Here is an 11,174-nt window from a genome sequence, read left to right on the forward strand (position 1 = left end):
ATAAGCTAACTCTTTCTTGTTTCACATTTTATTGCTAACTCTTTCTTGTTTCACATTTTATTGCAAATTACGGGATTCTCCACAAAAAAAAAAAACACTATTGAAAACTACGGGATGCCAAACTCTAACCATTTCAACTTCAACTATTACATGAACTTCCATAACTTGCAAATGTAACTAAATGCATAAGCTAAGACCATCTCACAGAGCCCAGAGTTTGGCTAGCTAACACCCTACATTAGTAACTAATATCTTTCGGGAGCCCCTAAGTGGCTAAGTCAATGCTCCAAATAGTCTCTAATAATCCCTCCACCCCCCTTCTTTTGATAACCCATTTTGGTCTCCCAATTAATGAAAAATGCAAAACCCACTACCAACTTTTCAAAACACCAAAAGTGGATATTGGTAACCATAAGTATAGTGTATAAATTAAAAGGCATCTAAATTCTCAAAAATGTTATGCCTCTTAATTTAGATGATCTAGAATGTAATTGTTTGCACGTTTGGGTTGATTAGCAATCTACTAAGATTTTGGGGATTTTGGGGACTGTAATTATGTGAAATTCTGATATCTAGTTTATTCTTAGAAATCCTATAAGAACTATTTTTTAATTCTTTCCAAATATCTTTATTTTTATAATTACAATATCGAGCTTATTACTCATCACTTTATGTGGATTCCTACAAATAAATAATAAGAAAAAAATAATATGTATCATGAAATTAAATGAATCTTTTAAATTAATAGTATCTTTAATTTTTTTTATGGTTAATCAAGACATCAGGTCTTATCAATTAAAGTTATTATTTTTTTTCTCTTCCAAAAAAAAAAAGTTATTATTTAATCTTTTTAAACCCACCCTCCCAAAAAAAAAAATTCCAAATAAGAGATAAAAATCAAAGTCAACAATTGTATGTATGTAGCAATATATTAATTACAAGTACAAGACTACATATTTATACATGTAGTCACTATATATAAGCTTTAAAAATAATTAAAAGCCAGCAGTCTAGTTAACACAAATTAAAAGCCAGCAGTCTAGTTAACACATGATAATCAAATAATTACACATAGTATCAAATTAAACTCGCCTTGCAATCGAAACCAGAATGGTGCTTATTCTCCAAGGAGTGCAACTTAAAGTCCCATGAAACGAATTAGCCTTGCCTTCTGGACTCTCTAATCTTGCTGACTGCACCGAGGGACCGTTCGATAAAGACAAAGAGGACGAGGATGAAGAGCCCGAAGCTCGTAGTGATGATGATGATTCCATAAATTCAGAGTCTGAGCCACAAAACTCAAACTTTTCAGTCCCACAGTCATGAGTATCATGACTACTCCCCTGAGACCCAACTGCCTTAACACTCTTACTCTCTTTGTTTTTCTTGATTTTGTTCCAAAACCTAAGCATTATTAGCCAGGTCTTAGCCTTGGGCTGTTCATTGTTAATGCATGGCTTAGGAAGCCCTAAGCTTAACACAGCTGGTGGAGGAGTAATTGGTGGAATTTCTTCATCTTTTGGGAGCTCTTTTGGTGTCCCAGGTTGCATTTCCCACTCAAATGGAACACCTTCAGAGTTTCGGTAGTAATAGATACGAGAAGAGCAGCCCACAGTGGAGTCCCTTGAAATAACTTTATGAAAAAACTCATCTCCTTGCACCAAAGAAACTCTTTTTTCTGCACCCTTGCCATGTTCATAACCCATTTTTTGCTATATTCAATGGTTTTGGACCTTTGGTTAGTAGGCAATAGGTTTAATATATATTATATAGCTAGGGATTTTTTTGTGATGTGATGGACATTTCTCTACGTGGGTATAAGTTTGTGAAAGTTGAGGTTTATATATATATATATATATAAGAGAGAGAGAGAGAGAGAGAGAGGATTTGATACTCCGATCTCTAAGGTTAATGACGGAATCTTAGGGTGCATGATCCTTTAATTATTGTTTTTCTTTTCTTTTCTTTTTTTCTTTTGAGTGTTACTCTTTTATTACTTCACTTTAGAGTGACTTGAATTCTTTTTTAAATAAGAAGCAAATAAATGAAGAAAAGAAAGAAAGAAAGAAAAAAATACATCATTACCTTTGTTCCTAAGGTCACGTTAAAGGTTAAGCATTTTAGCTATGTTAGGCATTTTCTATTCACGTGCAATTACCAAATCCTTACGACAAGGCCAACTTTGCGTGCTATTCACCACTCATTTTATTCTCTACATGTAGGTTAGATTGAAATCGATGAAATCGGCCACTTGTCATGACCCCATAGTGCCATGCAAGCGCTGATCTATGGTACCCCACATAATGGGTCAGCAAAATCTCTGAAATATCCCTAGGCATTTGGCTCAAATGACAATTTGTCACTTTTTGTTTGGATACGGCTATTTTGGAGAAAATATGGGCTTTCCCATTACAAAGAAACTAGTTTTTAGCATGGGAGAAACCTTAGGGTTGATTAGTTGAATATGTGCCACAATGTAATTGAATATTCAGTTTGACTTTCAGGTTTTGTTCTTCTTAATTCTTATATACTGATACAAGTTATTCACTCATTCCACAAAAGCAAGTAGTGATAATTAAATATTAATTACGCTAAACGTTGAAAGTAGTTAACCAAATCATGGAAAAAAATCCGGCCTCCATGTTACATCACAGATTAAATAACAGAAATTCCTCTTTTTATAATAGCTTTTATTGTATTGGTACTTGCAAGTGTGAAACTGAAAATTCAAATGTTTCATAATTCTCACCAGCCTCGAGAAAAAGCCCATAATTGAGCTGGCTTTTATGTCCTGTCCAAAGAAGTTTGTTTCATTGGAGAGGGCGACATTGCATAGACCGAATCATCAGGATGTTTCATTAAAAATTGAAAACTAAAAATACTATAATAAAATAATTTTTAAATATGTAAATAGTGCTATGAGACTCAATTTTAAAGAAAAATTTATTGAAGTCCGTATTTGCGAGTCTCATGAACAGTGCACGGGATCCAGAGGAAAAAAAAAACATAGACATTTTTTTCCTTTTCAGTGCAATTCAAACACATCCTTAGTATGCGTTTCGATATGAATGAACAATAAAAATTATTTCACTATTCAGTTTATTTTTGCTAATATTCATAGCCTCACTGCACTTTTTGGCATTATTTATGAGTTTCACTGTACTATTTCAACTAACTTTTATCTTTATCTACTATACTTTCAGCAATAATTTTTCAGTTTCAGCAAAATAAGCGATATCTAAACACACCCTTAATAAAAAGATAGTTTAAAATGTTTAAACATCAAGCTTTAGACAAAAGAAAATTGTTAAATTGTGTACTTCAATAGATTTAAATGAGCTAAGATTGACATATGAACTGGACTTTGAATGATACTATGATTGCAACCATGGGTAGTCCTTCCTTAGGCTTTGTTTAGTGGGGCCTTTTATGACATTTTCAAGTTTTAGGGTGTGTACAAAAGATAGCTCGTTTAATAGTCCTTTCACAAAGTGGCTTTTTTTTTTTTTTACTCAAAATATAGTCATGCATCTCAATTTAAAAACAGAGGTGTAAAACAGAATTATATAAATTGAATTGGATAACTGTGCAAAGCGAAGTAATATGAATTGAATTGGATAAATGTGTAAAGCGAACTTGCCAACTTGTACAGCATAATTCAAATTGGGTTACATAAGTCGTTACAAAATGTCTTAACTCTCGACCATGACTTAATCAGTCCTTATGAGTTATAACAAATATGATTTGGCTAAAGCTTCCTCAAGTTGTTACAAATTAACCATCCTATAAAATATTTGATAATGAAAAAACCGTAAGATGCTATAATATATATATATATATATTTTTTTTTTTTTGGGTAATTTTCACAAAGTGACTTTCAAAAGGTTAAAATCCTGAGAGCAGACTATAAGACTTTGAAAAGGTGCTACAATTGAGCACAGCAATAATGAGAAACTGTTCCTTTCTTGTTCATGCATTTTACAGTAGATTGCAGAACAAAAACGAGGTTAAAATACTACATAGTTCTCATGACGCCTGTTCAGTTTTCAATTTTTCTAATCATTACCCGTCGTAGGTACGCAGAATTCCTATATGAAATGAGCTACCAAATTTTATGTCTATTTTGTAAATATTTGGAGGCATTAAAATATGTTGGTATGTTAGTAATGTCAAAGTCGGCACGCATTTTGTCATTGGATCATGATTCAGATCCATTAAGAGCAACTACAGGTACCAACCTACCCAAAGCTGACAGGAAATAGCAAAACGAAACAGGTCTTTTCAAGGGCAATGAAAATTATGATAATAGAGAACCCGGATCAAAGAGCTTGCGTTAGAAGAATATTCCACTCGCCTGCCAACAGCATTACATAAGTTTGAATTTACTAAGTTTGATAAAAGCACTTGTAAGCATACATCACTAGGGGAAATCTAGATACATAATTACAATAACATTACAGCTGAAAACTACCGATTCTAGCTTTTACAAACATTAGGATCATTCTGTATACTACGATCAGGAATAAGTATACAAAAATACAAGCTTGCAAGCTGCAACTCATCTCCAAATACGGGAAACCTCAGTTCGAAAATGGGCCAAAATTTTGCCTGGCATGTCAATTTCTTACTCCCTGAACATCAAATAAGCTAAGTCAGACCAACAACACCACAATGTGGTTGCTATGTTTGACAGCACAAATAAAGACGTTGAAAGCTCAAGTTCCCGAGATACTGATGATGTTCCAAATAGACTGTATCAAACACAAGTGCACACAGAGAAAGGGAAGAGGGTAAGGGCAAAGGGGAGTAGATATAAGCAGCCATTGTCAACGAACCTCAAATCCAAACTTTCTAAGCATGACTGCAGCAGCAGCTGCATTCTATCTTGCACAATATTCTACCTAGATTGTATACATAATCCACCCTTATGCAGGTGCACATACGTTAATTATAGAGCTATTGGTATGTAGCCAACCACTAGGGTTCAAAAATGAGGAAAAATTATTTAGTACTCCCGGAGTAAGAAACACGGTACTCCCCTCCTCTTACATGAATGGCAAATCCAAAATTTATGTGAGAGAGAGTATCATGTCACTTTACTCATGGAATATAGAATAATTACTCAGAAATGAGTGGGCTGGGCATATTAGGTGGGTCATAAACGGATAACCTTCTGGAACCCAAAATCTCAGAATTTGTTTTCATTTCATAAGGTTTAACAATTGACAAAAAACATTTTTTTTTTTTTCGTAGAAAAGAGCAAATGATCAACATCCCTTGCACAGAAGACTTCCACGATACGCTCAATATTACGTCCTAATCAATTCACAAATTTAAGACCACCCTTGTCTAACATTTTTTTCAAAAAGCTACTTTTCTACCATCAAAGCACAATCTTGTGAGCTTCAAACACAACCAAGAAATAATCACAAGGCAATAAAAATTCAAATAATATATAACTAGCATTAAATTTACAGATTCATTGCTGGAAACCAGATCACAAGAAGAAGAAGAGACAGAAAGAATGAATTATACCTCAGCTGGTGATGAAATGATAGAATCCCTATCAGAATTAATATATATAAATATATTAATACCATCCAGTCTCCAGCATAAATATATAAAATATTTCAACAACAGATGTAAGGGATATGGGGAATACCTTGGCCTCTCAGACTTAGCAAGATGTTTAGACATTATGGATGCCTGAAATGAGTGAATTATTGTGTTTCTATTAATCATCAAACCAAAAACCAAATAAATAAAGGAGGAATGTACTAGATTGTTAAATATTTAAAAAGTGAGTAGTTAGAAATGATCATGGCTCTAGTTATATGAATTGGAATGGAGAAAAACATTGTTGAACAGATCAAATATGTTTTACAAACTCCACTAATAAGACTTTTTAACATCATAATTTTCTTCTTCACTTTGCGAAGTAGGGAACATACTTAGAAGATGCACCTACCTATGTACCATTTCTATGGATCATTATACAAATTCTCAAGAAGTTCAAGCTTTATAGATATAGATTCAGCATGTGACAACTCAAAAGGGAGCTAAATAAACCAATTCCCCTAGCCGTGTGTAAAGTATTTAGATTTAATTAGGATACATGCTCAAAAAACTTGAATTATAGGGAGTTGCAAGTTTTGAGCTACAAAATGAGGAAAGCAAGACACTAGGCTAAATTCAATGGACAGAATAATTGGGGATTAACATACAAAGAGGAAATGAACTATACATTAATAACATATTCGTTTCACTTGGAAGGTACTAAAAAAAATTGCATTATGATAAGCAAGGAGCGGATAAACAAAAAATTCATCTAATCCAGATGATAATCCAAAGAAGAATGCATTACATCCAATCTACGATTTGCATAAAAAGAGACAAATAGTACCTGCTCCTGAATTATGCTCCTTGCCTCAACAAGTTGAGCTTCAAGTTCAAGCTCCCTTTCAGTTGCTTCAGAAGTAACTTCTGCATCTTTTTGTGCATCTTGCAATTGACCCATACGCTCCTTCAATTTCCAAAGCATAAAAAGGAAATCATGTTAACAGCTTATCTTGGAACCACGTGATGAACTGGAAATTGGAAGTGGGGGGTGGAGAGGAAGTACCTTTATGGAAGCCATCTTATTTCGGAGGCTTTCCTCTATTTGATCTCTAGCCATGTGAAAAGGCAGGTCAAAGACATCCTGCAACCCATGAACTCTTAAATCTTATATACAGCACTATAGCATAGCAAAAGAAAACACTTCACCCTTTAAAAGGTTTTCATACCGTCTTCCCTCCTAATGGGGACTGCGAGGGGTCAGTTTCAACTCTTTCATTAGCAGCCAAAGATTGCTTGGACAACCCATTAGGAGCATTTATAAAATCACGCATATCCACCTGTAAGTCAGCCATGCCTAATGGATGTAAAAACCCATTGATGGAAGTGCAGTGATGGAAACCCAAAACAGTAACCTTAACCTTAACAACATTAATAGAATAGTAACATATACCTGCATTGACCGCAGTAATGCCCTTAAATCAGTATTCTCTGCCATCAACTCCTGATTTTTTGCCTCATACGCATCCACCTGCAAAGAGTATGTCAATAATAAATAATCTAGTTGCTGTATAATATAAACAAGCCAACCCAGCTACATACAATCTTTTTATAGAAATCATTGTCGGCCTTTTTCCCATTCCATGTTCCACGTTGTCGCCCTTCTTTCTGTTTAGACACGTATACAAGTCACTAGATGAATAAAATAAAAAACAATTAGTCCTATAACTATTGTCAGCCAATAAATACCTGAAGCAAATTCATTATCTCCATGCCTGATCTTGATTCCTTCTTTTTCTCCATCAACACTTGGTTTAGCCTTTCCTGCAACTTTATGTACTCTTTTTCCTTTTTCTTCATCTCATGTATCTGTTGAGTCCTCACTTGCTTTTGCAACATCAAGATATGATGTCAATATTGTCAGGATTTGTTTGATTTCATGTAGTAGATTGCAAAGGAACTCCAATACATCAAAGTGTCCTAACCTGATTACCAATTACCATTCTTTGAAACTCATCTCGCTCCTGCTGTAGCTTTTCAATCTGAGCCTTAAAAGCTGCTGTGGCTTTGGCTTCCTATATGAAATTACCAAAAGATCTCAACAAAACGATCAAACAGATAACACAACTTCAATTTGAAAAAATAATGAATTCCTAACCGTTCGCGTAATGGTTGCTATCTCCCTATCTTTGGCTTGTATTTGTGCCTCAAGCCTCTCAACTTTAGCCTCTAATCTTGATATGTCTGATAGTAGCCTATAACATTAAAAACAATAAGAATTATATCGAAACAGCATTTTCAAATTCCCACTTTTATACTCGGGAAAATTTGAATGTAAGACCTATCTATTATGTTCACATATGACATTACAAATGGACTAAAATCAGGTGCTTGGTTTGAAATAGCAACAAGTTCAACACCATAAAAGAGTTTTTAAGGTGTCCTTAAAGCTGAAAATAACCATAAGGCTAAGGGTTCATCTGGTTGTCTAACATAAAAGAGCTATAATGGGGTGTCTGGCAGCCTACTAAAACATAGATTTTAGGAAAATCTCTATACTTCACTATTCATATTTTATAAATCTTGAACTCTAAAGAACTATTCGCTGTAATTTTCCAAACACTTAAAACAGCAAAGAGCTTCTCAGATAGAACTCTATATCACAAAAGTTCTACTTCCAACAACAATGCCAAACAAGCACTAAGGCTGAAAATTAGAGCTGTAGGAAAAAGTTCTAGAATTCTCCGTTCATGCTCTATAAATCTTGAACTTCAATTCATTGTAATTTGCCAAACACTCCAAACACTAAAGAGATTTTCAGTTAAAGTTGTATATCACAGAAGCTCTACTGCTAAAGCTACATAGTTAAAGCTCTACTTCCTACAGCAATGCCAGACAAGCACAATATGCCTATACGAATGAATGGATATGAAAATGAACTAAGAGACATCAAATTCGTAAAAAGTAAACTCCAGGAAAGATCAACTTTCCCCAATGCACAATCTAAACGAATATGATTAACCGAATTTTGATGAACTAGACATGACACAGATGCAGCATTTCGTATAAAAGAATCAAAGCGAATTTGAAGCAATTGGACATGTTATGGCAATTCCAACAGTACCGCTGTCTTTGCTCGTTAGCAGAGTCTCTGAATTCAACATCGCGCTGCCTCTGCTGAAGCAACGAGTACATACAATTGCAAGTCCTCGCGATCGAAACCTAAAAAAAGAAAGCATAAGTTACGATTGAATCAAAGCAAAAAAACCGAAGGAATCAAGACGAAAACTCACCGGATCATTGGCGAACAGATCGAGCGAAGCCGGAAATCCATAAGTAACAAGCGTTTGGTTCAAGTACTTTGCGCAGTGGTCCAAGTTTCCAACATCAGCAAATGCATACTCTCTGAAGCAAGCAAAAAAAATCAGAAACCCTAGAAATCAGTACATCAACACACAGGTAGATACAGCAAATTGCATAGTAAACACTCACTCTGTACAAGTACGGATCAAAAACCCTAGCGAGTGAGAGATCAAAATGCAAATGCAGATATATAGATATACTTTGTGGTGTATATATTTATATATACTCACCCGGTTGTGAAGGCGGAAGGAGGAGACGACTGCGAAGAAGAGAGAGAGAGAAAGTTAGAGTGAGAAAATGAGAGAGAATTGGAAGAGCATTGTCAGGGTTTAGAAGGATCTTACTCTGAGATCGAAGTCTGCGTCAGTCGCTGGCATTGTTGAGAGCTTAGAGAAAGAGAGTGAGAGAGAGAGTCTCTCTCAGTTAGATCTGACTTCGGAGCGACGAGAAATTTTTGAAAGTTGAAAAAAAAAAAAACGTTTGGAAGTGGTGGAAATGAAAATATCTCAAACGGACTCGATTTGGACTTTTTGATTTGGAGGGACGCACACTGTGGTTAGTTAAATTAGACTTAAAGGTTGATTAAAGTCCGAAGTGTTTGGGTATTCTGTGTGTGGATGCAGTGAGGTTTTGTACAGTCTGCCTATTATATTGGCTTGTTTGGAGAGTATTGTCGACGTGGTGGCATTTAGTTGGTTGATAGTTTTTTGACTGAATTTGTTGGGTGCGGAGGATTTTGACTCGATAGGGCTTTTGCTTTTGAGCATGGCGCCACAGGAACAGGCCCACAAGCCTCAAAAGAGGCATGTTTATGGTTTGGGTTCCGTGCCACAACAACATCCTAATGGACCTGACCCGGCGGAAAATGAATCAAATATAATGGGAAGTCCATCGAGTCCTTCGCAAAATAAAAATAAATAAAATTTTGCAATCCTAATTTTAACAATTACTAATTTTATAGGTTTCAATTAGCTTAACTAGTAAAGTTTATTGTTATTGAATAAGAGAATTTGAATTTGAACTCTTAATATAATAAAGCGGACGTCATAAGTTCAAATTATATCGTATCTACTAATAATAATTAGAAAAATAAAAAACAATTAATAATCTCAAAATTTTCACATGTTTTTGGGAAGGCTTAAACTTACTTATAAATTCATTCTCTAAAAGGGGAAAGAATTTCATTTGATCACTGTTGTGGGCTTTTTTTACAATATTAGGTTGGGCTGCCTCCTTCGGTACTAGGCCAAAGTATTCTGAGTGAAGGAGTTGAGACTGGTCCAACTACAACTCAATTTAGTTTAGCTTGTGCACAAACTATACCTCATTCACTAAGAGCATGCTTACGACAGGCAGAACTACTTTAGATGAGTTGTGGCAAGCAAATATGATAATAATAACAAAAGAAAACATTTTGGCTTTTTAATCAAAGCGTATAAATAATCCCCGATTAAAAAGATATCCACAATAATAACAAGCACTCTTGTAAAGAAAGTAGGTCGAATAAGTGGGTAGGACACACAAAAGAAAGAAATCATATTAATCTGATGTGCCAAGCTATGCCACAAGACCAAGACCAGAGAAAGAAGAACATTTTTCCTCAATGCGAATAATCTCCCAAGGAAATCCTATCATGGAAATTAATCACTTTAAGGGAAATGAATCTGAATGGTTGGTGCCCAAAAGAACCCTTTGCTTTTGGCAGAGAGCAGGACTTTGAAAGGGAAAGAGGGAATCAACTTATTGATGCATGCTCGCCGTTCTACCTCTCTGTTTTTCTTTCCTTCTATTCTAATTTTCCCTTTTATCTTTCATTTTTTTTTTCTCTTTTTTTCTCAATATTGTTTTCTATTTCATGGTTTTCCTTAGAGGTTCCTATTATCGTGATTGTGATCCTCCCTGGGCATGGCAAGGGCCCCTTTTTATAGTGCCTACTGTGACTGAGTTTTACTATTTTAGCTTTTAGTCACCTTTGTCTGGTCTGGGTATACTTGCCGACCAACACTGGTCCGTCTGTGTTGGCTGTGCCACTACCCATCACTAGACAAAGAAGATTATTTTGTTTGTTTGTCTACCGTGGCACCCTTACCTACTATGGCGTGAGTGCCTTCTCTCTCTCTATCCCTCATGGCATGCACCTAGAGGTTCCAACTCATCCTTACTTCTTTCGGGTAATATGACATCCCAGCATAACATTTCCCCCAAAAAAGCCTAAGCAAAAATCTCAGAATAGGTTTTCTCCTCTCTTCACCGCC

The 11,174-nt window shown here is 35.2% G+C and overlaps 2 protein-coding genes across 3 annotated transcripts; both read right to left on the bottom strand.

Moving 5' to 3' along the window:
* Positions 1 to 891: 891 nt before the first annotated feature.
* On the bottom strand, positions 892 to 1,830 carry LOC112025264 (uncharacterized). Its single transcript, XM_024057920.2, has one exon. The coding sequence runs from the start codon at positions 1,704 to 1,706 to the stop codon at positions 1,083 to 1,085; it is 624 nt and encodes a 207-aa protein (XP_023913688.2). The 5' UTR covers positions 1,707 to 1,830; the 3' UTR covers positions 892 to 1,082.
* Positions 1,831 to 4,328: 2,498 nt separating this feature from the next.
* LOC112025298 (uncharacterized) lies at positions 4,329 to 9,459 on the bottom strand. Of its 2 annotated transcripts, XM_024057947.2 has the most exons (15): positions 9,264 to 9,459; positions 9,150 to 9,178; positions 8,850 to 8,961; positions 8,681 to 8,778; positions 7,715 to 7,811; positions 7,542 to 7,631; positions 7,306 to 7,443; positions 7,159 to 7,224; positions 7,010 to 7,087; positions 6,786 to 6,896; positions 6,623 to 6,700; positions 6,404 to 6,523; positions 5,663 to 5,706; positions 5,536 to 5,563; positions 4,329 to 4,631 (listed from the first exon to the last, which is right to left on the bottom strand). In XM_024057947.2, exons 1-15 carry the CDS (start codon positions 9,294 to 9,296, stop codon positions 4,617 to 4,619), a joined length of 1,137 nt encoding a protein of 378 aa, XP_023913715.1. In that variant the 5' UTR covers positions 9,297 to 9,459; the 3' UTR covers positions 4,329 to 4,616. The 2 variants fall into 2 exon arrangements, with proteins under 2 accessions (XP_023913715.1, XP_023913716.1); XM_024057948.2 differs by lacking the exon at positions 5,536 to 5,563.
* Between the last annotated feature and the right edge of the window lie 1,715 nt (positions 9,460 to 11,174).

The sequence above is a fragment of the Quercus suber genome, unplaced genomic scaffold, assembly GCF_002906115.3.
Source record: "Quercus suber isolate HL8 unplaced genomic scaffold, Cork oak 2.0 scaffold_401, whole genome shotgun sequence".
In the NCBI taxonomy this organism is placed as follows: domain Eukaryota; kingdom Viridiplantae; phylum Streptophyta; class Magnoliopsida; order Fagales; family Fagaceae; genus Quercus; species Quercus suber.

Coding starts and splice junctions, on each gene's coding strand:
- LOC112025264 (XM_024057920.2), bottom strand. CDS start 1,706: ATGGGTTATGAACATGGCAAGGGTGCAGAAAAAAGAGTTTCTTTGGTG.
- LOC112025298 (XM_024057947.2), bottom strand. CDS start 9,296: ATGCCAGCGACTGACGCAGACTTCGATCTCAGA. Junction 8,962..9,149: donor CCTTCCGCCTTCACAACCGG/GTGAGTATATAT, acceptor TGCTTGCTTCAG/AGAGTATGCATTTGCTGATG. Junction 7,225..7,305: donor AGATAATGAATTTGCTTCAG/GTATTTATTGGC, acceptor GTGTCTAAACAG/AAAGAAGGGCGACAACGTGG.